Genomic DNA, 27,809 nt, shown 5'->3' with positions numbered 1-27,809 from the left:
TCCCTGTCTCCGTCTCTCTCTCTCTCTCTCTCCCTGTCTCCCTGTCTCTCTCTCTCCCTGTCTCTCTCTCTCTCCCTGTCTCTCTCTCTCTCCCTGTCTCTGTCTCTCTCTCTCTCTCTCCCTGTCTCTCTCTCTCCCTGTCTCTCTCTCTCCTGTCTCCCTGTCTCTCTCTCTCCTGTCTCTCTCTCTCTCCCTGTCTCTCTCTCTCTCCCTGTCTCTGTCTCTCTCTCTCTCTCTCCCTGTCTCTCTCTCTCCCTGTCTCTCTCTCTCCCTGTCTCTCTCTCTCTCTCTCTCCCTGTCTCTCTCTCTCCCTGTCTCTCTCTCTCTCTCTCTCTCTCTCTCTCTCCCTGTCTCCCTGTCTCTCTCTCTCTCTCTCTCTCCTGTCTCTCTCTCTCTCCCTGTCTCTCTCTCTCCCTGTCTCTCTGTAAGGTGTTGAGCTGCAGAGCCCCCCCCGGGCGTCCCACGTAGTGAGGGATTGTGTCAAAGCCTGCCTGAACTCCACCTACGAGTACATCTTCAACAACTGCACCGACCTCTACAACCGCCAGTTCCAGCCCGCCGTCCCAGTGGTCAGTCACTATTAAACACAACTGCATTTAATATTATTTTTGTAGGAGACCTTGTAGGAGAGACAGACAGTAGGACAGCTGAGAGGGAGACAGTGTAGGAGAGCTGAGAGAGAGACAGTGTAGGAGAGCTGAGAGAGAGACAGTGTAGGAGAGCTGAGAGAGAGACAGTGTAGGAGAGACAGACAGTAGGACAGCTGAGAGGGAGACAGTGTAGGAGAGACAGACAGTAGGACAGCTGAGAGGGAGAGACAGTGTAGGAGAGACAGACAGTAGGACAGCTGAGAGACAGACAGTGTAGGAGAGACAGACAGTAGGACAGCTGAGAGGGAGACAGGGTAGGAGAGACAGACAGTAGGACAGCTGAGAGGGAGACAGGGTAGGAGAGACAGACAGTAGGACAGCTGAGAGACAGACAGTGTAGGAGAGACAGACAGTAGGACAGCTGAGAGGGAGACAGTGTAGGAGAGACAGACAGTAGGACAGCTGAGAGGGAAACAGTGTAGGAGAGACAGACAGACAGACAGACAGCTGAGAGACAGACAGACAGACAGACGGCTGAGAGACAGACGGCGTAGATCCACATTTCCTTTCTCACAGATTAGACTTGAACTCGGCCTCAACAAATCCACATTTGGCAGGATATCCTCCATTAGTGGTAGACAGCCAATCAGTGTAATGGAGTCACGTCCGGAGGCAGTCGTCTTAAACGTGCGGCGAGTCTACGCTGGTGTGACTGTCTGAAAGTCACCACGCCATCCCACCCAGGAACGTGCACACACACACACACACACACACACACACACACACCATCCCACCCAGGAACGTGCACACACACACACACACACACACAGACATCACGCCATCCCACCCAGGAACGCACACACACACACAGACATCAAAGGGCCTGCTGTGTGCCCCTTTTACCCGTCTGTAAAACAACTGCCCTTTCCAGACACATGAATCCTATACTACATGGTGTAAGAAATGTGCAAATGCCTCTCCTCTCCTCTCCTCTCCTCTCCTCTCCTCTCCTCTCCTCTCCTCTCCTCTCCTCTCCTCTCCTCTCCTCTCCTCTCCTCTCCTCTCCTCTCCGAGAATTGCTTTTTTCCCTGAAGGTCTCCTGAACTTGAACGCAGCATTTATCCCAAAATGGGTCCAGATATTATTAAATTAAATGTCATAATGGTAGCCCTCAGGCTTGAGGCCTACCATACCATACCAGGCCTCAAGCCTGAGGTCTATATACCAGTCCTGAGGCCTATACCATTGCGTGGCATGTCTATGCACGAAATGTCTATGTTCACAGGCTTCTGTGTGCGGCCTAGAGGAGCAAACTGAGCATGCGCAGCACTACAAGTCTTACACCACATGCGTTCGAGAAACCCAGCCATTAGCAGTTTGAGCTAAAACATGTCCCACTTCCACAGGTTGAGCCAAAGAAGGAGAAAAAGGAGAAGAAGGAGAAAAAGGAGAAGAAGAAGAAGAAGAAGGAGGAGGGGGAGGGGGAAGGGAGCGGTGAGGATGATAACGAGGGGGAGGAGTCAGAGGAGGAGGAGTCAGAGGAGGAGGAGTCAGAGGAGGAGGAGGAGGTGAAGAAGGAGGAAGTCCAGCCAGAGGAACAGGGACCCAGCATCCAGAACCTGGACTTCTGGCCCAAACTCATCACCCTCATCGTGTCCATCATAGAGGAGGACAAGAACAACTACACCCCCGTCATCAACCAGTGAGTATATCACCATAATATGGTCATATATATTAGTCATAACCAGTTAGTATATAACCAGTCATAACCAGTTAGCCCATTCTGACCTGAGATCAGATTCATACGAGGTTTCCACTGGACACACACACACTGGTCTGATGAACCCATTCTGACCTGAGATCAGATTCTAAAAAAATGTCAGTCGTTCTTCGATTAAAAAAAAATAGCAGACCTATAGCAGACCTACAAGCTTGTAGATCTGCTATTTTTCGATAGCTAAAGCATAGCATGATGCTAACACCAAAATGGGTTCCCGTTCAGAATGGGTTAGTCATAACCAGTGTTGTTTTCGTCGACTAAAACTATGGCGAAAAATGTTCGTCGACTACCTTTTTTTCACTGACGAAAACTAAATGGAAACTAAATGAAAACGAAGCTGACTAAAACTATGAGACTAAATATACTGACAATTTCGTCAACAAATAAAAACTAGACTAAAATGTTAGGAAGGGACTAGTGGACAAGAGATCCAGTAGAAGTCATTTTACACTGGGTTGCATGCTGACCTCACTGTCCTTTCAATTAGTATAAAACCCAGGACAAAGTTTTATCCAAAAGACGGAGGTCATTGATATCAAAGCCGATCGCGTGATAATCATTTAATCATCAATATGATTTAATGGATAAAAATAACCCCGGGCAATCAAGGTGATTAACCCATTTTGGGGCGGGAACCCCTTTTGGTGTTAGCACTATGCTATGCTTTAGCTATTGAAAAATAGCAGATCTACAAGCTCGTAGCGCGCCACCGAGTGGCGCGCTACGAGCTTGTAGGTCTGCTATTTTTTGAAAAGTCGAAGAACGACCGACACAGAAACATCAGCTTTTTCAGAGAACTGTCAGGATGTGTAGAAGAACATTTTTAGAATCTTATCTCAGGTCAGAATGGGTTAACACCTGAGTGACGACCTGACCTGACCTTATAACACCTGAGTGACGACCTATGACCTTTAACACCTGTGCGTCTCCGCTCAGGTTCCCGCAAGAACTCAGCGTGGCCAAGGTGAGCGCTGAGGTCATGTGGACACTCTTCGCTCAAGACATGAAATATGCCCTGGAAGGTAAGTGTGTGTGTGCGTGTGTGTGTGTGTGCGTGTGCGTGTGCGTGTGAGTGTGTGTGTGTGCGTATGTGTGTGTGTGAGTGAGAGTGCGTCTGTGCGTGAGAGATATCACCCATCAATCATGTATTCATGTCATTGTCCATTGTGTTGAACAGTGTTCGTGTGTTCATGTCATTGTCCATTGTGTTGAACAGCGTTCATGTATTCATGTCATTGTCCATTGTGTTGAACAGCGTTCATGTGTTCATGTCACTGTCCATTGTGTTGAACAGTGTTCATGTGTTCATGTCATTGTCCATTGTGATGAACAGTGTTCATGTGTTCATGTCATTGTCCATTGTGCTGAACAGTGTTCATGTGTTCATGTCATTGTCCATTGTGTTGAACAGTGTTCATGTGTTCATGTCATTGTCCATTGTGTTGAACAGCGTTCATGTGTTCATGTCACTGTCCATTGTGTTGAACAGTGTTCATGTGTTCATGTCATTGTCCATTGTGATGAACAGTGTTCATGTGTTCATGTCATTGTCCATTGTGCTGAACAGTGTTCATGTGTTCATGTCATTGTCCATTGTGATGAACAGCGTTCATGTGTTCATGTCACTGTCCATTGTGTTGAACAGTGTTCATGTGTTCATGTCATTGTCCATTGTGCTGAACAGTGTTCATGTGTTCATGTCATTGTCCATTGTGTTGAACAGTGTTCATGTGTTCATGTCATTGTCCATTGTGATGAACAGTGTTCATGTATTCATGTCATTGTCCATTGTGTTGAACAGTGTTCATGTATTCATGTCATTGTCCATTGTGTTGAACAGCGTTCATGTATTCATGTCATTGTCCATTGTGTTGAACAGCGTTCATGTGTTCATGTCATTGTCCATTGTGTTGAACAGTGTTCATGTGTTCATGTCATTGTCCAGAACAGTGTTCATGTATTCATGTCATTGTCCATTGTGTTGAACAGCGTTCATGTATTCATGTCATTGTCCATTGTGTTGAACAGCGTTCATGTGTTCATGTCACTGTCCATTGTGATGAACAGTGTTCATGTGTTCATGTCATTGTCCATTGTGTTGAACAGTGTTCATGTGTTCATGTCATTGTCCATTGTGTTGAACAGTGCTGGAAAAGATTCATTGCTTTCACTGGAACAACGGTAACCAATACAGTCCTGTTGATATAGTGAGCTGACAGTAGATTGTATACAGTTTATTATCATTTATATTAGATAGTGAGCTTACAGTAGATAGTTTATAGTTTATAGTGTATATTTGTCTGTAAACCCCACCTCGTCAGACTCCACCTAAGCTTGCCGTACCCTCCCTCCAGGCATACTGTACAGAGGCTAATATGTCATATTGTGTAGACATACAGTAGCGTTCTATAGACGCATATTGTGTAGACATACAGTAGCATTCTATAGATGCATATTGTGTAGACATACAGTAGTATTCTATAGATGCATATTGTGTAGACATACAGTAGTATTCTATAGATGCATATTGTGTAGACATACAGTAGCATTCTATAGATGCATATTGTGTAGACATACAGTAGTATTCTATAGATGCATATTGTGTAGACATACAGTAGTATTCTATAGATGCATATTGTGTAGACATACAGTAGTATTCTATAGATGCATATTGTGTAGACATACAGTAGCATTCTATAGATGCATATTGTGTAGACATACAGTAGCATTCCATAGATGCATATTGTGTAGACATACAGTAGTATTCTATAGACGCATATTGTGTAGACATACAGTAGTATTCTATAGACGCATATTGTGTAGACATACAGTAGTATTCTATAGATGCATATTGTGTAAACATACAGTAGTATTCTATAGACGCATATTGTGTAGACATACAGTAGCATTCTATAGATGCATATTGTGTAAACATACAGTAGTATTCTATAGATGCATATTGTGTAGACATACAGTAGTATTCTATAGATGCATATTGTGTAGACATACAGTAGCATTCTATAGATGCATATTGTGTAGACATACAGTAGTATTCTATAGATGCATATTGTGTAGACATACAGTAGCGTTCTATAGACGCATATTGTGTAGACATACAGTAGCATTCTATAGATGCATATTGTGTAGACATACAGTAGTATTCTATAGACGCATATTGTGTAGACATACAGTAGCGTTCTATAGACGCATATTGTGTAGACATACAGTAGTATTCTATAGATGCATATTGTGTAGACATACAGTAGTATTCTATAGATGCATATTGTGTAGACATACAGTAGCGTTCTATAGACGCATATTGTGTAGACATACAGTAGTATTCTATAGATGCATATTGTGTAGACATACAGTAGTATTCTATAGATGCATATTGTGTAGACATACAGTAGCATTCTATAGATGCATATTGTGTAGACATACAGTAGTATTCTATAGATGCATATTGTGTAGACATACAGTAGTATTCTATAGATGCATATTGTGTAGACATACAGTAGTATTCTATAGATGCATATTGTGTAGACATACAGTAGCATTCTATAGACGCATATTGTGTAGACATACAGTAGTATTCTATAGACGCATATTGTGTAGACATACAGTAGCATTCTATAGACGCATATTGTGTAGACATACAGTAGCATTCTATAGACGCATATTGTGTAGACATACAGTAGTATTCTATAGATGCATATTGTGTAGACATACAGTAGTATTCTATAGATGCATATTGTGTAGACATACAGTAGTATTCTATAGACGCATATTGTGTAGACATACAGTAGCATTATATAGATGCATATTGTGTAGACATACAGTAGCATTCTATAGACGCATATTGTGTAGACATACAGTAGCATTCTATAGATGCATATTGTGTAGACATACAGTAGTATTCTATAGATGCATATTGTGTAGACATACAGTAGCATTCCATAGATGCATATTGTGTAGACATACAGTAGCATTCTATAGATGCATATTGTGTAGACATATACAGTAGCGTTCTATAGATGCATATTGTGTAGACATACAGTAGCATTCTATAGCGTATATACATGTAGTTTAATTGTACAGAACATTCTCCTGTTAGCTAGCTTATGATCCTTGATGACAATTTATATGTATGTGATGTATCACCATGTGTTGTTCTTGCTTACTGTAAATCACTCTGGATCAAGAGCGTCTGATAAGTGCCTAAATTGTATAAAGTATATAGAGCGCAATTCAGTGTTGCTGCTGGTCCAGAGAGAGAGAGAGAGAGAGAGAGAGAGAGAGAGAGAGAGAGAGAGAGAGAGGGAGAGAGGGAGGGAGGGAGGGAGGGAGGGAGGGAGGGGGAGAGAGAGAGAGAGGGGGGAGAGACATTGTCTGCTGCTTTACTATCAACTGAAGGCACTCTGTGAAAATGACCTCTCATTTGCAAAGAGCCTTTGTTTGCCGTCATTGGCTGATTAATTTAGAACGAGTATACTCAATTAATCTTAGGGAAAGTGCACAGACTGTCCAGCACAGCCTATGCAAAGGACACAAAGATATGCAGGACACAAAGATATGCAGGACAAAGATATGTAGGACACAAAGATATGCAGGACACAAAGATATGCAGGACAAAGATATGCAGGACACAAAGATATGCAGGACACAAAGATATGCAGGACACAAAGATATGCAGGACACAAAGATATGCAGGACACAAAGATATGCAGGACACAAAGATATGCAGGACACAAAGATATGCAGGACAAAGATATGCAGGACAAAAAGATATGCAGGACACAAAGATATGCAGGACAAAAAGATATGCAGGACACAAAGATATGCAGGACACAAAGATATGCAGGACACAAAGATATGCAGGACAAAGATATGCAGGACAAAAAGATATGCAGGACACAAAGATATGCAGGACACAAAGATATGCAGGACACAAAGATATGCAGGACAAAGATATGCAGGACACAAAGATATGCAGGACAAAGATATGCAGGACACAAAGATATGCAGGACAAAGATATGCAGGACAAAAAGATATGCAGGACAAAGATATGCAGGACACAAAGATATGCAGGACACAAAGATATGCAGGACACAAAGATATGCAGGACAAAGATATGCAGGACACAAAGATATGCAGGACACAAAGATATGCAGGACAAAGATATGCAGGACACAAAGATATGCAGGACACAAAGATATGCAGGACAAAGATATGCAGGACACAAAGATATGCAGGACAAAGATATGCAGGACAAAGATATGCAGGACACAAAGATATGCAGGACACAAAGATATGCAGGACACAAAGATATGCAGGACAAAGATATGCAGGACACAAAGATATGCAGGACAAAGATATGCAGGACACAAAGATATGCAGGACACAAAGATATGCAGGACACAAAGATATGCAGGACAAAGATATGCAGGACACAAAGATATGCAGGACACAAAGATATGCAGGACAAAGATATGCAGGACATGAAGATATGCAGGACAAAGATATGCAGGACACAAAGATATGCAGGACACAAAGATATGCAGGACACAAAGATATGCAGGACAAAGATATGCAGGACACAAAGATATGCAGGACAAAGATATGCAGGACACAAAGATATGCAGGACACAAAGATATGCAGGACACAAAGATATGCAGGACAAAGATATGCAGGACACAAAGATATGCAGGACACAAAGATATGCAGGGTTGGTAGGTTGAATTGTAATTCCGTTCATGATCATTCTAATGTCAATGAAAACAAGCCCGTGGTAATCCAGGGCAGCTCTCTCAGTGAGCACATTTTACATTTTTCTTGAACACAAACAATAGTGGATGCGCAACCTTGAGAAAACTCTCCAACAAGTGCTTCAGGATACAGATCACGGGTACAGGAAGCATCGCCTTCTCCATATATGGTCGACTGCCAATTATTGCAGACACTGAACAGAATGTTGCCGATGCCTGATCAGCTCTCGGCTTATTGGGCATGCCTGCAATCTGCAGGCCCCTCACCACTGATTTATGGACATTACCGAGGCTTCCAAATATGAACACAAGTAGTTTACATCTGTAGCCAAGCTGTATAATATCATCCTTAAGACGCTGGTACTTAATTTAAGCACCTTGGTAAGGAATGCCTCTTCCAGACTGTGGTCAAATGTACATGATGCCACTTCCAAAATGGTCACACACACACACACACACACACACACACACACACACACACACACACACACACACACACACACACACACACACACACACACACACGCTTACCTTACCTTACTTTTTTGGTTATTTGCTTCTGCATGTTAAAACCTTAGAGTATATATGAATAGAGAAGACATCCGAGTTCTCCTTCCATCCACTTGCATTAAGTTGCTCAAAAGCGCATGAGGCGATTTCACTCCTCCTTCCTGGTAGGAACAGAGTGCATTCTGGGATGGATTTGCCTCAAACACATGAACGCGCTGCCGTTGACTATCATTGTGCCGTTTGTGCTGCGTTCACGTATGAAACATTCGTTCACGTGTCATGGCCTCAAACACATGAACGCGCGCAATGATAGTCAACGGACCAGCGCTGGCTCGAGCTGCAATGACAAATTCGTCCCACTATGTCCATTTGGCCTCAGGGTTTCCTCTGGGTGCCGTCTCTATTCATATATACTCTAAGGTTAAAACGCTCTGGTTTCATCTCTGCCTCCTTCATCTCGTCCTCGTCTCCATTTCCATTTCCATCTCCATTCCTTCCTGTGCGTTTCCATCATTGTCTCTTCTTCTGTGTTGTCATCTCAGTTCCCGCTACATTCCACATCCGCAGATTACACTTCCTTGGCGGTAAGAACTCAGAAGTGTGTGTGTGTGTGTGTGTGTGTGTGTGTGTGTGTGTGTGTGTGTGTGTGTGTGTGTGTGTGTGTGTGTGTGTGTGTGTGTGTGTGTGTGTGTGTGTGTGTGTGTGTGTGCGTGTGCGTGTGCGTGTGTGTGTGAGTGTTTGAGGTTTGATTTCATTTTGAGAGTGCATTGCAGTGTTTTATCTCTCTTGGTTTTCGACCATTTTCACATCGATTCATTTCATATTTTATTCGACATTTATAGCCTCTCAGACCATTAAACTAAAGAATCTTTTGTTGGATAAGATTTTTGTCCACAATTCCATGCTGTATTGATTGATGTCGGTACCATTAGGAGATATATAAGAGGCAAACGTTGACCAGAATAACAATTCTTCTACATTCTCTTATTTGTGTCGACTAAATTAAGTGATGCAGATGTTGAAACGGTACTATAGAGGTTATGCGCATTGCTTAACCCATTCTGGGCGGGAACCCCTTTTGGTGTTAGCATTATGCTATGCTTTAGCTATTGAAAAATATCAGATCTACAAGCTCATAGCGCGCCACCGAGTGGCGCGCTATGAGCTTGTAGGTCTGCTATTTTTGAAAAGTCGAAGAACGACCGACATAGAAACATAGCTTTTTTCAGAAAACTGTCTGGATGTAGAAGACATGTATAGAATCTGATCTCAGGTCAGAATGGCCTAAAGTGAGTGGCACATCGAGTGGCAAAGCTACAGGCAAAGTGAGTTTGACATTGTTTAATGTGGTTTAATGCAATCAGAGAGGACTTTTCTGTGTGGATGAACGGGCTGTCGAGGCCAGAACTTTGTTCGCCTCTCAGTAGGCGCTCCTGCATAACTTCCGGGTTTGATGATGATGTCACACGCATATATATATACTGTAGATACCTATACTTAACCCATTCTGACCTGAGATCAGATTCATACGAGGTTTCTGCCGGTCACACACTGGTCTGATGAACCCATTCTGACATGAGATCAGATTCTAAAAATGTCAGTCGTTCTTCGATTAAAAAAAAATAGCAGACCTACAAGCTCGTATCGCGCCACTCGGTGGCGCGATATGAGCTTGTAGATCTGCTATTTTTAAATAGCTAAAGCATAACATGATGCCAACACCAAAATGGGTGCCCGGTCAGAATGGGTTAAATACTTTCCACTACTGGTAAAATGTAAAAAAAATAGCAGATCTACAAGCTCACAATGCGTCAAGATATCGTTGCTGTTGGGAGGAAACCTCCTAACTCTTTCATTCTTTTTTTTTTTTTTTTTTACATAAATCAGTGCTATTGAACACCCTTTATGTCTGCGTGTTGTTTCGGAAATATTGAACCAATGGATGAAGTAGTTAAAAAATGCTTTGGAACAATACCTCTTAACTCCATTGGACCCTCAAACTCCACCACCTCTCCGCCCCCCCCCCCCCCCCCCCTCTCACGCAAGTCATTGAAACAAAAAAACACCGACTTTGATGAGGCAGTATCGCTTTATTTAAAAAAATATATAAAACTTCATTTTCTGAAAAATGAGATGTGCAACTACTACTAACCGTCTTCCTGCCATTGCCGAAGCCCTTTGGCAATTGAAGCCTAATTTTGATATTAACGCTTGCTGCCATTGCCGAAGCCCTTCGGCAATTGAAGCCTAATTTTGATATTAACGCTTGCTGCCATTGCCGAAGCCCTTCGGCAATTGCACTTCTATAGTGCGTTTGGTCGATCGAGCCATAATGCTACTCACGTTAGCCGTGTTAGCTAGCAGTGTTGTTAGCGCTGCACTGGATCGTTCGTCTTAGATCGCCGTCGCCATAAGAGTCCATTCTATCCGTTTCTTTCAATCGCCTGTATCTCCTATTCCTTGTCCCAGATGGCATTTTTGGTCAAAACAGCGTTTCTTTGACGGCACAGAGCCGACGTTGTGGAGGGCTATAGTGTACCGGCATTGATCCGATGATGTAAACAAAGGTTGTCTTGGCAACGTAAAGCTGGCAGGGATAAGCCCACTTCCGGTTGAGGCAAAATGTGGCTTTTCAAAATAAGTGCTCAAATTAAAAAAAAATGCTGGCGTGAATTAGATCCTAATTTCTCAATAAATAGTGGCAGTAAATGGGCTAATTAAAAAGCTGTGTTTCCATGTCGGTCGATCTTTCAAAAATAGCAGACCTACACAAGCTCGCTGTATAGCTTGTAGGTCTGCTGTTTTTCAATAGCTATAAAGCACAACATGACGCGAACGCCAAAAGGGGTTCCCGCCCAGAATGGGTTAACCCATTCTGACCGGGCACCCATTTTGGTGTTAGCATCATGTTATGCTTTAGCTATTGAAAAATAGCAGACCTACAAGCTCATATCGCGCCACCGAGTGGCGCGATACGAGCTTGTAGGTCTGCTATTTTTGAAAAATCGAAGAGCGACTGACATTTTTAGAATCTGATCTCGGGTCAGAATGGGTTCATCAGACCAGTGTGTGTCCGGCGGAAACCTCGTATGAATCTGATCTCAGGTCAGAATGGGTTAAGGTCGTTGATGACGACTAGATCATAATTCTTATCTGCCATATTGTGTCATAACTCTACAGCAGCTGCATGGAAAAACCTGGTGCTTACTGTGTGTGCGTGTGTGTGTCTGTGTATGTGTGTGTGTGCGTGTGTGTGTGTGTGTGTGTGTGTGTGTGTGTGTGTGTGTGTGTGTGTGTGTGTGTGCGTGCGTGTGTGCGTGCGCCCACAGAGCACGAGAAGCAGAGGCTGTGCAAGTCAGCTGACTACATGAACCTGCACTTCAAGGTCAAGTGGCTTTACAACGAATATGTCAAAGACCTGCCGGGCTTCGCTGACACTGTTCCGGAGTATGCCGCGTAAGACGCACGCACGCACACACGCACACACACACACACACACACACACACACACACACACACACACACTTGCTGTTCTTTGTGCTCCCCTCTCCCCCCTTTCACCCCCGTGTCAATTATCTAATGCAGGGGTCCTCGGCTAGAAATGATGAAGGTCCACAAATATTCTTTTGAATAAGACCGAGGTCCGGGTCCCATGCGCGGCGTCCATCGGAGAGCGGGGCTCTATGCCCGTTTAGTATGGTCAAGCCAAGCTTATACAAATCAGATCCCCTTCCAACCAACCAATAATGGGGTGCAGAGTGCAGGAGTGGAACTCCAAATCAGGCCGGGAGTTATACGCCCTGGCAGGCCACACTGTGCGCGTGCATAGCGCGCGCCAGAATTTTGGGGGCCCTTGGGGGACATTTTGGGGGCCTTTGCAGCAATTTCACATGAGAAATGTACCATCTGATGTTATTTATATTATTAACTTTAAATATAATTATGGTCCGCAAAGAGGTGGTCCGCGGTCCGCCAGTTGAGTACCCCTGAGCTAAAGCATAACATGATGCCAACACCAAAATGGCCGGTCAGAATGGGTTAACATAAGACACACAATGTAGTTGTGCTGCAGCGACACTGCCTGAATTGAATTGAAATTGACTGTGGCTGGCCTGGCCTGAGCTTAGGAGAGATTATTTTTTTGCTGGCCTGACCTTATGCAAAAAAAAAAAAAAAGGGGGGGTTTTGGGGGCTGGCCAGGGGGAGGCAGTATAGAGACCAGTTCCTTTCCCCTCCATCAGGCGCCCCGGCTGGCCAGGGGGAGGCAGTATAGAGACCAGTTCCTTTCCCCTCCATCAGGCGCCCTGGCTGGCCAGGGGGAGGCAGTATAGAGACCAGTTCCTTTCCCCTCCATCAGGCGCCCCGGCTGGCCAGGGGGAGGCAGTATAGAGACCAGGATTCATTCAATTTCAATTTCAATTTCAAAAGGCTTTATTGGCATGATAAATATGTTTTACATTGCCAAAGCGTACATACAACAAAAAAAAAGAAAGTCAATAAACATCCCAACAATAATGAACAACAAGCAATACAGTAACAATGAAAATAAATTAACAAACATAAACATAACAGCAACTTAATGACCCTGTTCAGACAGATATACCTGTCTCTTCTGTCCACTGGCTGTCCCTCAGTTGATGACAACTCCATACATATTTTGCTGCCAAAACTGTGCATTTGGACTGTTCTCCCAGAACATATTGGAGTGATGAGTTATTAATGGTGGATTCAAATTCTTTATACTTTTCTTTAAATTTAGGGAAGAATGATTCTCTGATGTCTTTATACTTGTCGCATTGTAACAGAAAGTGTAGTTCCGTCTCCACCTCCCCTTGAGAGCAGAGTGAACACAGTCTGTCTTCTCTAGGCAGCCAGTTCTGTCTGTGTCTGCCTGTTTCTATTGCCAGGCGGTGGTCGCTGAGTCTGTACATAGTCAACATCTTCCTCAGTTTTGGATCAGTAACAGTGGTCAGGTAGTTTGCCACTGTGTATTCTCGGTTGAGGGCCAAATAGCATTCTAATTTACTTTGGGTTTTTGTTGTGTTTTTCCAATATGTGATATAATGTTCTTGTTGCATTTTGATAATTTGGTTAGTGGAGGTTGTTTTAGTCAGGGGAGGGGTGGTGGGGGTAAGACTCAGGACCAGCTGACTGAGGGGACTCCTACTCATGTTCTCCTCTTGGCATTTTAAGGCCTGGTGATGGTAGGAGGTGGGGTCACTATTTTGAAGGTGCTTATGAAATTTGAATGCTCTTTTCTGGATGTTAATTAGGAGAGGGAATTGGCCAAGTTCCGCTCTGCATGCATTATTTGGAGTTTTTCTTTGAGTTTTTAATATATATTTACAAAATTCTGTGTGAATAGTCTCAATTGGATGTTTGTCCCAATTAGAAAATTCCTGATTTGCCAGGGGACCCCACACTTCACTACCATACAGGGCAATTGGCTCAATAATTGATTTGAAAATCTTCAGCCAAATTCGAATTGGAATGTTAATTTTGATAGATTTTCTAATCATATAGAAAGCCCCTCTTGCCTTTTCCCTCAGGTCATTCACAGCCATGTTAAAATTCCCTGTGGAACTAATTTTTAACCCCAGGTATGTGTATGTGTGTGTGTGTTCTATGTTGGTGCAGCCAAGTAAAAATGGGTATCTGCTTCCCTGACATCTGGACCGTTTCTGGAAAACCATGACTTTTGTCTTTTTCATATTGACTTTCAGGGCCCAGGTCTGACAGAAGTGTTGCAGCTGATCTAGGAGCTGCTGTAGTCCTTCTTTACAGTTGGACAGCAGCACCAGATCATCTGCAAACAGCAAGCATTTAATCTCTTCGTTCCCGAGGGTAAGGCCAGGTGCTGATGAGTCCTCCAGTGATTTTGCCAATTCATTTACATAAATGTTGAACAGGGTTGGACTTAGATTGTTGCCCTGCATTACTCCTCTACTTTGGGGGAAGAAATCTGTTCTTTTGTTGCCAATTTTTACTGCACATTTATTATTTTGATACATTGTTTTAATAATATCATATGTTTTCCCCCCCACACCACTTTTTAAAATTTGGAATAGCAGGCCCTCATGCCAAATCGAGTCAAATGCCTTTTCAAAATCTACAAAGCAGGAGAAAATTTTGGATTTGTTTTGATTAACGTGTTTTTCTACAAGGGTGTGAAGTGTATAAATGTGGTCGGTGGTTCGGTTTTTTGGTATAAATCCAATTTGGCTTTTTCTCAGGATGTCATGCTCACTGAGGAAGTTCTGTAATCGGTTGTTAATGATTGAACAGAAGATCTTCCCCAGGTTGCTGCTGACACAAATGCCTCTATAATTGTTCGGGTCAAATTTATCACCATTTTTAAAGATGGGCGTTATTAGTCCTTGGTTCCACATGTCAGGGAAATAACCTATACCTAGAACAATGTTAAACAGTTTCAGCAAGGCAGTGTGAACTTTATAGTCAGCATGTTTAATCATTTCATTTAGTATTCCATCTACACCACAAGATTTTTTGGTTTGCAGACCCTGGATTTTGTCTATTAGTTATTTTTCTGTAATTGGGTAATCTAAAGGGTTTTGTTGATCTTTAATGACGGATTCGAGTAGATCAAGTTTATTTTTTGTGTTTTTTTGTGCCAAATTAGGTGTGATTGGAGCATATAGATTCTCAAAGTGGCTCTGCCATATGTCTCCATTTTGAATCGCCAATTCTTCTCTGTATGGTTTGTTCAATTTATTCCAATGATCCCAGAATTGATTTGTGTCAATAGATTCCTCAGTTACAGTGAGTTGATGTTTGATGTGTTGCGTTTTCTTTGATCTGATGGTGTGATGGTATTGTTTTAGAGTGTTCCAATATTGAAGTCGTACCTCCTGATTCTCCGGTTCTCTATGTTTTTGGTTAGATAGGATCCTCAGTGCTTTCCGTAGATTTCTGCATTCAGAATCAAACCATTTTTCAGTTTTCATATTTTTGTTTTTAAATTTAGGTGATTGAATTAAGTTTGATAAGGTTGCCAAATTGTCAAATACATGATTTATATCTTGTACAGCCATGTTTACACCTTCTTCGTTTTGAGGATATGACTGGATAAGAAAAGTATTTAGTAGTGATTGAATTTTGTGATTGCCAATTGCATGCTGATAATCATTTAGGCTGTTTTTGTTCCATCTGTAGGGCTGTTCTAATATGTATAGTGGACTGTTTTCAACTCCATTGAGGTGTGTTTGTGTTTGGTTTAAGTACAGAGTGATTTTGCTGTGATCAGATTGAGGCGACAAAGGACTGACTGTGAATGCCCTGAGGTGCACTGGATCTATGTCTGTTATCATATAATCAACAGTGCTACTACCAAGATGGGAACAATGCGTGTACCTTCCATATGAGTCCCCTCGTAGCCGGCCGTTGACTATGTACAGACCCAGCGACCGACAGAGCTGTAGGAGTTGTCTTCCATTCTGGTTGGTTGTTTTGTCGTAGTTGTTCCTGGGGGGGTATGATGGCAGGGGGATGCTGAGGTCTGGTAGATGTTTATTATTAATGTCACAGATGTTGTCAGGCTCTGTGCCTGTCCTGGCATTGAGGTCTCCACAGATCAATATGTTTCCCTGGGCCTGGAAATGACTAATCTCATCCTCTAGTATGGTGAAACTGTTCTCATTGTAATAAGGGGATTCTGATGGAGGGATATATGCTGCACATAGATAAACATTTTCTTCAGTTGTGTTTGTTTCCTTTTTAATTTTGAGCCAAATGTAAAAATCTTCTTTTTTGATTAATTGAATGGAATGTATTAGGTGTGTTTTATACCAGATCAGCATCCCTCCTGAGTCTCTTCCCTGAGTGACCCCCTTTAGTTTGGTAGATGGTACGATGATCTCTCTGTATCCTGTGGGACAGCCAGTGGACTCCTCTCCTTTACTCCATGTTTCCTGCAATATCACAATGTCTGGGTCTTCCAGTTCTCTCATGAAGTCTGGGTCTCTGCTCTTGGAGCCAAAAGCAAAAGACCTCAGACCTCGAATGTTCCAACATGCAACAGTAAAACACTTTTGCTCCATGAATAAACAGATATCTGCTGTACAAAAAATGAGATAAACATCAACTTGCCAATACTCTTAAACGGTAGGCTACTGTACAATATAAACTGAGAGAAATGTTTTTGTTATGCTCATCTTACTGATGGTGTGTGTGTGTGTGTGTGTGTGTGTGTGTGTGTGTGTGTGTGTGTGTGTGTGTGTGTGTGTGTGTGTGTGTGTGTGTGTGTGTGTGTGTGTGTGTGTGTGTGTGTGTGTGTGTGTGTGTGTGTGTGCATCTATTATTGTGCCAGTGTGAATTAACCTTTCACCAGGGCCCAGTTCCTATCAGGCGGGAACAGAGTAGGCTCAGCATCTGTTGGATGTCTTTTAGGTCATTATGTGGGGCGGGGGTGGGGGGTGTAGTGGGTGGTGCTGCTCTGCTCACCGCTTGGGCATAGCTGAGACTGCTTCGATGCCGCTCCTGTTGTAGACCTGGGGCTGCCGAGGGGGGTAAGAGGGGCTCAGGCCTGTTCTGCGGGGGGTTGTAGGATGGCGGTCTATCCTGGGGCAAGTTGCGCTGAGCTGGGTAGTCCTGGTGGTGTTGTGGCTGAAGTGAAGGGCCTCTCCCTGTAGGTCCAAGGAAGCCACGTGCTTGTCTGGGTGGCGCGGGTGCAGGGTGTCTGGTGCTTCTCTGTGGGGTAGCAGGGCTCCGGTTGAGGGTAGCATCCTTCAGGGTCCGGGCGAATATTGGGACTACCTCTCTAAAGAGGTGGACGTGACCATAGAGGCAGGATAGGTCAAGGGTGGGTGATGAGCCATGTGCACGTTTGGCTTGAGGGCACAGTCTCTGTAGATGCTGGCGTTGATTTTGTAGATGATGTCTGGATGGAAGCCTTTTCGTTGCAGCAGGGTGGAGATGACCACACGGGTGTTGGGGAAGGTGGTGGAGGCCCTCTCTATCACTGCCTTTAGAGAGCTAGCCACTCTCTCCTGATCTCCTGCTGTTCTGAGGTCGTTGGTTCCTGTGTGGATAATGATGTGACTGGGATGGCCCAGTTGTTCCACATTCAACAGTTCCAAGGCTCTCTTGCTGTTCGGGCACCACAGCTTAGACACACTATGTTTAGGGAAGAGTTTATTCTGCTCTATAAACTTCCCGTTGGAGTCGATGAGGATGACCACTTTAGCCTGTTGTCTGCTGGGTGCTGTTTGTGGAGGAGTGCTCTCTTCTTGGGAGGTGGACAGGGATGGTTGACTTCGACTGCTGTCTGTCAGGGAGGTGGAGGGAGTTTGATGATTCTGTGACACAGTGTCTGTCTCGGTGGAGCTCAACATGGTGTGGTTGTTAAGCTGCTGTTCAGGTAATGCCTCTCTCTCCCTCTCATGTCTCACCTCTTCTTTTGCTGCTGCCATAACACTCTGTCTGTCCCATCTCATCTTCCTCATCTCCTCTCCTAGTTCAGTCATCTCCTTCTCTCTTTCCTGTTTCATCTCTCTGATCTCCTCCATCTCTCTCTCTCTCTCCTGTTTCATCTCTCTGATCTCTTCAATTAGAGGAGTCATCTCTTTTTCTCTCTCCTGTTTCATCTCTCTCATCTCTTCTCTTAGTGCTGTTAGCTGAGCCATATAGTTCTGTCTGTCGTCCTTGAGATGTTGTATTTCTCTCCTCAGAGCGGCTAACTCTTTCCTGTAGCCGTCCATCTCCTCCTTTTCCTTTTGTCTGCTGCTGGTGATGTCTTCTTCTTCCTTGTCTGACTGGACAGAGCTGAATGCGTGTCTGAGCTGCACTAGTTCTACCTCCAGCTGAGTAAACTTGTCCCTCATGATGTGGAAGGAGGTATCTGGTGTGGAACCAGTGTTGGTGGGCTCAGTTTCCTGTGGAGGCAGTTCTGTTGAGTGCTCAGAGGTATTTGCACTTGTAGATGGAATGGCAGCTAGGTTAGAGGAAGACTTTTTCTGCTGGGCTCTGTCCTTGATGACCAGGAAGTCTCTCTCTAGCTGTCCAAGGTTTCCCCCCTGAATCACTACTTTTCCTGATTTGTATAGGTTCACTGTGGTTATAGTGCCGAGGTCTTCTTTGTCACTTATTTTCAATGTCGAGCCTTTGGAGAAGCCTTCTCTTTTTATTAAAGATGGGGGGTAGTGATCTATAATGGCATCACGCCATGCTGTAGGATTGTCTGTGTAGAAGATCAGATTACAGAGCTTCCCATCTTTCCTATAGAGATCTGCAAAGAGAGTATCAGGTCTATCTTCTAGCAGTTTCTGCTTAAACACCTGGCGGGCACTGTCATTAGTCACTTCTGTAGGGTACAGGATAGGAACAGCAATGCTGGATTCAGCCACTGCTTCCTTGGTTGCCATTTGGAAAGTGGTGGTAGCATAAATGAGTCTCCTTGAGTAGCTAAATAAACTGCCCTCTCTGTTGCTAGCAGTGTCAGCCCTTTCTTAGCATAATTCTCCTGGATATTTTGATCAATTTCCTTGGCTGTTATATTTTGTAAATGTACTCACTCCTTAATGTTGTTGATTTGTTCTTGATTTGTTCTCTTCAGCTGCTTAGCATGCTTGCTAGCTGGCTAGCTGTTGTTGGTTAAGTTCGTTTTTTTTTCTCCCTCTCTTTTCACTGTTTTTGTCTTCTTCAGCTGCTTAGCATGCTTGCTAGCTGGCTAGCTGTTGTTGGTTAAGTTCGTTTTTTTTTCTCCCTCTCTTTTCACTGTTTTTGTCTTCTTCAGCTGCTTAGCATGCTTGCTAGCTAGCTAGCTCTTTGTTGATGTTGTTGTTATTGAAGAAGTGGTGCTGTGGTTAAGTTCGTTTCCCCCCCCCTCTATTTTCAATGCTGTAGTCTTCTTCAGCTACTTAGCATGCTAGCTAGCTAGCTAGCTCTTTGTTGTTGTTGAAGTGGTTCTGTGTTTATTTAAATTCGTTTTTCTTCTCTTTTTCTTTCTCTCTTTTCACTATTGTAGTAAACTACTTCCAAAGTACTTATTTCAGTAAAACTGTTGTTGTTTATCTCATTTTAAGCAACAAAAACACTAGGTGTTCAAGAGCTCTCGCTTCTCTCTCTCATTCTCTATCTCTCTCTCTCTCTCTCTCTCTCTCTCTCCATCAGGTGGTTCCTGCAGTTCGTCCTGGCCTGGCTGGCTGAGAATGAAGACGTGTCGATGGAGTTCATGCACGGAGCTCTGGAGAGAGACAAGAGAGAGGGGGTGAGACTGTCTGTTTGTCTGTACCGGGGTGCTCAGCCAATCAAATCATCGATATGGGGTGCTCAGCCAATCAAATCATCGATATGGGGTGCTCAGCCAATCAAATCATCGATATGGGGTGCTCACAACCAATCAAAGCTGGGCATGGGTGTGGCTAGAGCCCGGGAAAAAAAATAGTTCAAAGTCGTCATTGGCAGGGAATGAGTTTTTAATATGCTGACATTCCCTCAGTGCTGTTTAGCGCCCTCTAGGGGCTGGCCAATGACTTTTTGACTTGTTCCTGGTTCTCTATGTCCTTGAGAAGCAACACTTTTTCACTCTTCTGCTCTCACCACACGTGTACGTACAGTATGAGGCTACGCAGAGAGCTAAACATAGACTGACACCACGCTAGACAGGAACGCCCAGAAATGTCACATCCGGTTTTAGCCCGGGATAAGAATGTTCTATGGCTGCCAATGCAACTTGGTCTAGTCGTGCTGTTGCTAGTCATGGCTGCCAGTTCCCACCTGATGTTGTGTGTGAGTCCAGACTGCTCCAGACCGCACTGAATAACTGCTAGCTTACATAATGTCTTGAGGCTAGGACTGAAGTCTAAGACATACAGGTCAGCTGGTCTGTTGTCTGCTCCAAAGAGGATGACACGATCTCCCAGCATGCAACCGCACATATACTTCATTCCTTGTGGGCGTTTCCCCTTGGGCTCAACCTTCTTCCAGGAGAAGGTCTCTGGGTTGAATCTCCACAGATCATTGACGTACTGGTTATTGTTATTATGGCCACCAAATATGCACAGCTCTCCATTGTAGGTAAAGGCTGAATGATCATAGCGTCCATCTGGTAGAAGCTGTGTAGAAGGTGTGTTCATCCAGTGGTTGGTCTCTGTGTCAAACACTCTGATGGTGTTCTTCTGACCCCCCCCACAGCCCCCAAATACAAACATCTTTGTCCCGATGATGGTAGCAGAGTGACACCATGAAACAGGAGGTGGAGTTCCTCTGGTGTTGATTAAAGCCCAGACCATTGTGGTGGAGTCCAACTTGTAGATGTCATTAGTGAGTCCAGTGTGGGTCCATCCTCCATGAATAAACATGACCTTCCCCAAGACACAGGCTGAGTGGTATCTCCTCCCCTCTGGAGCGCACCCAGAAACCTGTGGTTTCAACCATGTGTGGGCGTCGACATCAAATGCATGAAGGACATTGCAGAAATTATAACCTGGGTTAGTCCTCCCTCCCCAGAGGTAGACAGTATCTTCAATCAGCACAGCTGTGTCGTCCAGGCGCCCGGAGGGAACCTCAAGGTGAGGTTCTCCTGTTCCAGGGGTCCCTGGGGTCAACTTCCTCCAGGATAAAGACACTGTGTTGAAGACGTCTACTTCAATGTGATCCATCTGGTTTACGTCTCCTCCAAAGCAGTAGATCTCGTGTCCGACCACCACAGCAGCAGCATGGTCCTTCCTATGTTCTCCTTCCAGATGTATCGTCCAGTGAAACATTTCACACAGCAGCTCCACCGTCAATGAGTGTTGACAACTAACTTACAGACTAACTTGTTAGGATGAAGGCAGCTCAGGTTTCCTTGTTGCAAGTCACAAACTGATGTTTAGAGTATCGGACACTTATTTATAAACAACAATGATATGGCTGTGATGTCATTGCATGATTACGTCATATTGTAGGATAGCTAATGATTTCACACAATGAGTGGCCAATTGGATATATGACATCATTCCTCCATATTTGGGCATATTCATGGAGAGAAATAAACACAGACAGGCAACACCAGAACAGTAGTGGGTTTGGACACTATTCCGCAGGTTGTGAGTCGTGACTCTGCATTTTGGGTTCAGCACATTTTGAAAGCGTAACAATGCCGCTCCATTCATTGTCATTGCAACGTTTGTGTTCTAGGACAAACTATAGCCGTTTTGCTCGTCTACATTTATGACGTAAAGTCTCCGTTGGTTTAACGTTTGTGTCTAAAAGGCATATAGTATTAAAAGGATAGAGATTGATCTGGCGCGAAGCTCCGCCCCCCTCCGCTATTCATGTCAGTGGAAGTTGCTCAGTGGCGTTTTGAAGCCGCCGGAGGGACCGTCTACTTCCGCCTTTTTGGGCGCATTTCCGCATTTGGACCGCCACATTTTGGGTGGTCCAATGCGGAAGTGTAACCGAGCGCTCCATGTTAAAGCCCAGCTGCTGCACGGGGGTTTCCTCGTCATGAATCCACGGGTCCGCCTGCAGTCCTTCCTCTTACCACTAGGGCCCAGCGCTTCAACGTTGGAGTGCCTAGCTGGCCCCTTGGTGAAAGGTGAAGAATCGACACTATAGCTCAGAGGCGTGCAGACAGTGGCTATAGTCACGTAACGATTATAGCCATTTCATGACGGTATGTCATGAAAGGTGCTATACGAATAAAGTTGTATTATTATTATTATTTCATCATCATCATCATCATCATGTAGCCATGGGTCACATGACAGTGTGGGCTTTCGGAAAAAAAAATCACACCCATCGTACATCGTCACATTCCGGCCAAACACAATAATTGCCGTCCTCACTTTTGTCTTCGATGTTTGTGTTTCACGAACCCTCGAAGCTGGACATAGGGGGAGGGAATTAAAAAACTTCAGTGCATTGTGTGGTTGTCTTTTTTCCATTGTTAATATTGTATCTGTGTTGTCCCAGCCTTGTACCTATTGTTTTACCCGTTTCTCCGACATATTGTAAACCACATTTGTTACATGTGATTAAGTAAATGCAGTTGCTGGTTCTGGTTGTTATTCGTTGTTTAATCTCTAACACGCGTTTTGTGGTTCTATTTTTGACTAATTGTTTGGGTTTGAAGTATTCTGGTCCCTCGCGTGCTGGTGTGTTGATTTCTTTTAGCTTGCTGTGTACTAGATAATCTTTAAGGTTTTTGTTTTTTCTGTATGCCGATATAATTTTATAATCTTTTAGAAGATCATCCGTTCGGTTCTCAAAATTCCTTTTTATTCTGTTGTTGGCTAGTGTGCTCTGTGTTGAATAACTGGTTATCAGGGCCAATTTAGGGCCTGGATCTCGTACTCTTATTTCTAAGAAGGTACTTTGAGCTTTCCGGAGGAATGTCCTAGTGTATCCCCTTAGTCTGAGTGCCTTAAATAGTGTTTTACAAGCTATTTTGAAATCACTACTTTGCGTGCAAATCCTATGGAATCTTAGTAGTTGTGATTTGACTATCCCTGTGTAAGAGTGTGTCGGGTGGAATGACGTTTTGTGTAATAGGGCGTGGGTGTCTGTTTCTTTAAAGAATACTTTTAAGTCTAGTTTCCCATTTGTGTTAAAGTTTGGGCCCTTGAAGATTGTTACATCAAGAAAGTCAATCCTTTCCGTGTGTGTCACAAATTCTATCGTTATGGATCTATGATGGCTATTAAGAACATCAATAAATTCCTGGAATTCTTCCTTGCTATGTTCCCATATTCCAAAAATATCATCCAGAAACCTATAATAATGTGTTGGTTTAAGTCTGCATTTTTCTAGTGCTGTCTGCTCCCATATGCTCATGTAAATGTTTGCATAAGATGGTGCAAATCGCTTTCCCATGGCCGTCCCTTTGATTTGTAAATAAAATTTGTTGTTAAAGGAAAAATCATTCTGGGTTAGATTTAAGTCTAGTAATTGGAGTAATTCCTCCTCTGGTCGATTTGTGTCCGGGTACTTATTAAATACTTCTTTAACTGCTAGTAGGCCTGCTTCTGTCTCAATGTTTGTGTAGAGGCTGTCTATATCTATTGAAAACAACAAGGCCTCTTTTCCTACTGTAATAGCTTTAATTTTGTCCACAAAATCGTAAGTGTCTTTTATAAAACTGGGGTGTTTTATCGACAGTGGGTTTAGGAAATATTCAATAAACTCTGCTGTCTGATAAGTCTCACTGCCACAGTCCGACACAATTGGTCTACCGGGTGGAATTTCATATGGTATTGTCCATGAATCCGGGCTTTTGTGTATTTTTGGTAAAAGATAAAATATCCTAGCTCGAGGGCTGTCCTGTCCTATTAAATATTTATGTTGCTTGGCATTTATGTGTCTTTTTTCCCTCAGTTTGTTAACAATGGCTTGGGCTTTTTTCGCTGTCTCTATGTAAATTGGTTGGTCTAATTGCCTATAATGGTCCTGATTGTTGAGTTGTCTCTCACCTTCTAACAGGTATTGGTGTCTGTCCATAATTACTATGCAGGAGCCTTTGTCTGCTGGTTTGATTACGATTTGTTTGTGGTTGATTAGTTCCCTAAGTGCCTTGGTTTGTTCTATTGTGAGATTATCTTTTTCCTTAATGTGTCCTGGTATGTGTTTTACCGTATTCATGTCCTTCTTGATTAGTTGTTTAAGGCTGGTGGGGAGTACTGTCTCGGCAGGTTCCCAGTTTGAACCTGGTCGAAATGGTTGTATTTCTCTTCCCTGGTCCCTTCCAAAGTGTGTGGCTAGTTTCAGTCTGCGGTGATACTGGGAAAGGTCTTTCTTTAACCTGTTGGTTTGTTGTTTGTAGATGTCCAGAGTTGGAACAAATGAAAGCCCCTTTTCCAGCAGTTCGGTCTGGTGTTGATCTGGTTGGAAGTAATGTGACAAATTAATTATGTTAGACTTACTCCCCCTCCTTTCTGGGTTTATGGGGTCAATAAGTTTAAACTAGTAAGCCAATTTTCAAGCATTGCCTTGCCTGTCCAATGTATGTTATCAGGACCCACTTTAAAATCCCTTTCATCCAATTTTGGGAGGAAGCTATTTTTTACAATATTGCGATTTAAATCTCTTAAGTTGTCTTTCTCCCTGTGTGTGAGGTCATTTGAGAAGTTGATTAAAGGGATATGGATACTTGCGGTTGGAAATGCGTTCTGTGCTGCTGCGATGGTCTCTCTCAAGGCCCTCTGTGCTGTCTTTTTAGTGTGGCCTCTCTCGTTTATCCCAACGGATAGGATACAGTGTGCTACCGTGGTGTTCCTTGGTGATCTCTCCAGTAAGACCTTCGTGTGTTGGAATGACATTCCTGGGTAGCCATCCACTTGCAGATCCGGTCGTCTGAGAGATGGGATGTTACCCAAGTTTGAGTCTCCTATGATGACGATGCTTTTCTCTGGGTGTAGTCTCCAACGTAGGTTCTTCTTCCCTGTGGAGATGTGTTTGTAAACTTCCCCTGGGGTCCTTGGTCCAAGGATCTCTGGTTCGTCTGTTTCCTGTCCCCGGTTCTCTCCTGGGTCCGTCGTGGTCCTGGTAGGGGCTGCTTCTGTGTCCTGGGTCTGGTTCTGTGCGGTCCTCTCCTTTATTGGTTCCGTCCTGCTGCGGACCGCCCTCTGGGGTTGTGGTGTGTCATTTGGATTGGCTCCCTTGGTTTTGTCTTTTTGGCTTCGTGTTTGCCTCTGTGGTGTGCTCTTCTGTATTGGTGAGGTCAGGGGAGGGAAGTCTACTTCCGAAAGATTCCTTCTGGGGGGGACCTGTACTAGGGTTTGTGGTGGTGGCCTGGCGATAAGTACTTTGGGGAAAGAACATAGGGTGGAGGGGGTGGGGGTCAGAGAAGGTGGGGAAAGGGGGGCAGTGGATACACAAGGGTGGGGTAATGGAGAACAATGGGGTATTCTACCAGTAGATGGGGCAAGAGGAGTGGGGACATGCATAACAGGAATAGGGGAAAGAGGGGGTGAAATGGGGACATGTGGAGATGGGCTAGGAAGACAGGGAGTGGAAACATGCATAATAGGAATCGGGGAAGGAGGGTGTGAATTGGAGGCATGCAAAGAGACAACAGTGGGAGGGGATGGGGCAGATAGGATCGTTCTATTTGTTCTAAGCTGTGTGATTATAAGTTGGGCTTTGTTTATCTCTAATAGTTTTAGCCTTTTCCCTAAGTTTTTTCTAGACCATCTGATTGCTATGGTAAAGGCTTTCTTCTCTTCGTCCTCTGTTAGGTTATCTGTTAATTCTTGTTTGGTTGTGTTTATCAGTGTAGTGTAGTGTTCCTCTAGGGCTAAGATTGTTGTATGGCACCAGTGTCTGGATATCCCTTCAAGTAATAGGGTGGTTTTATCCGTTGGTTGAGCTGGTTTTATCAAATTTATGAGTTCAAGGGTTTTCCTTGCTATACTTGCTGGTGGTCTGCTAGAAGAATTTACATTCTGCAGATGATGTGTACTTATGATCAATTTGTTCATGGTCCTGATGGCTTTTAAGAAGTCACCTCTTTCTGTGTGGTGTGTGTGTGTGTAGATGTGTGTGTTATATCTTACTGGACCCGTTCGGGTCTGGTGGTGCGGTCTCTCTCCGGCTCTTGGCTGATGTACTGACTGCTGGTCCTGCTGTCTGTTGTTCAACCAAGGTTTCTGTCTCCGGCGGATCTGTGGTCTGTAGTCAGGCCGTTGATTGTTTGGAATTCCCTGTGGTTGATGGGGAGATCTCTCTCTGGGTCTGTTCCTCATCCAGGGCTCCTCCAGCCTAGGGTTGAATTCTCGCCTGTCTTCAGGCGGTTGGGTGTTGATTCTCTCCTGGTGATATGGCTTGTTTCCAGGCCATCATCCCGGTGGAGGTTCTTGTAAGTATGGCCCGTCCTCAGGCCATGTATCTAGTAGTAGTAGTAGTAGTTCTGCGGTAGTCTCTCAAGTGGTTCATCTGATGCATGCTATAGCTATTTCGGACTGGTTGGTCCTTCTTCAGGCAAGATTCTGTTAGAAGAATGATTAGTTGTGCTGTACCCCTGGTTTTTATGTGTTCCTAATGGTGGGCGTGACCTAGTAGTCTTTGGCCACTTAGCTTTGTTTGAAGGGTGTGGTTTTCTTAGCCATTGTTTCACCCTGTCCAATCAGAATCAATGGGTGTGTGTTCCATTGTTCTGGATTTTTTCATTTGTGGTTTGGTTTTAGTAGAGATAAAATGTCTCTAATGGAGAATCAGTAATAATTATAAAAGAATTTCAGTGCATTGTGTCTAAACATGTTGCGACGGCAGGTCGCAACATGTTTAGGCACAATGCAAGGAATAAATGCATTCGCCATGTATCTGGAGGAAGTCTGATCCAATCATTTTTAGATTTCTCCAGTTTAATCCTGCGTTTAGGTTTTGTTGTGTTCAAGATCTGATTTTAGGCATGTTTAAGCCTCCAGGGAAATCCGTGTTGAGGTTCTTAATCCACTGTTTTTCATTAAAACGTCTTTGTCCTACTGTCCAGTTGGGATTGTGTTGAAGTCCAGCGCATTTTAGAGCTTCAATGCCATGAGCCATGAAATGTTGCACAAATCTTGTGGTTGTCTTTTTTCCATTGTTAATATTGTATCTGTGTTGTCCCAGCCTTGTACCTATTGTTTTACCCGTTTCTCCGACATATTGTAAACCACATTTGTTACATGTGATTAAGTAAATGCAGTTGCTGGTTCTGGTTGTTATTCGTTGTTTAATCTCTAACATCTCTAATGCGGAAGTGCAACCGAGCGCTCGATGTTAAAGCCCAGCTGCTGCACGGGGGTTTCCTCGTCATGAATCCACGGGTCCGCCTGCAGTCCTTCCTCCTTCCACTAGGGCCCAGCGCTTCAACGTTGGAGTGCCTAGCTGGCCCCTTGGTGAAAGGTGAAGAATCGACACTATAGCTCAGAGGTGTGCAGACAGTGGCTATAGTCGCGTAACGATTATAGCCATTTCATGACGGTATGTCATGAAAGGTGCTATACGAATAAAGTTGTATTATTATTATTATTTCATCATCTTCATCATCATCATCATGTAGCCATGGGTCACATGACAGTGTGGGCTTTCGGAGAGAAAAAAAATCACACCCGTGTGAAGTGAGGGGCGCTCTTATCATCATACATCGTCACATTCCGGCCAATCACAATAATTGCCGTCCTCACTTTTGTCTTCGATGTTTGTGTTTCACGAACCCTCGAAGCTGGACATAGGGGGAGGGGCT

General features: G+C 43.9%; 1 protein-coding gene across 1 annotated transcript in view; it reads left to right on the top strand.

The window, feature by feature from the left end:
* LOC310867063 (protein unc-13 homolog B-like) overlaps positions 1–27,809 on the top strand; it is a gene marked incomplete at both ends in the record, with an annotated part of 127,538 nt that overhangs the window by 39,779 nt on the left and 59,950 nt on the right. The window contains 5 exon segments of the mRNA XM_083776857.1: positions 438–566; positions 2,009–2,292; positions 3,307–3,392; positions 11,977–12,103; positions 19,775–19,871. Coding sequence (XP_083632983.1) covers positions 438–566; positions 2,009–2,292; positions 3,307–3,392; positions 11,977–12,103; positions 19,775–19,871 — 723 coding nt within the window.

Source organism: Protomyctophum parallelum, assembly GCF_964188405.1.
Source record: "Protomyctophum parallelum genome assembly, chromosome: 11".
Taxonomy (NCBI): domain Eukaryota; kingdom Metazoa; phylum Chordata; class Actinopteri; order Myctophiformes; family Myctophidae; genus Protomyctophum; species Protomyctophum parallelum.
This window is presented reverse-complemented; position numbering and strand designations above follow the sequence as displayed.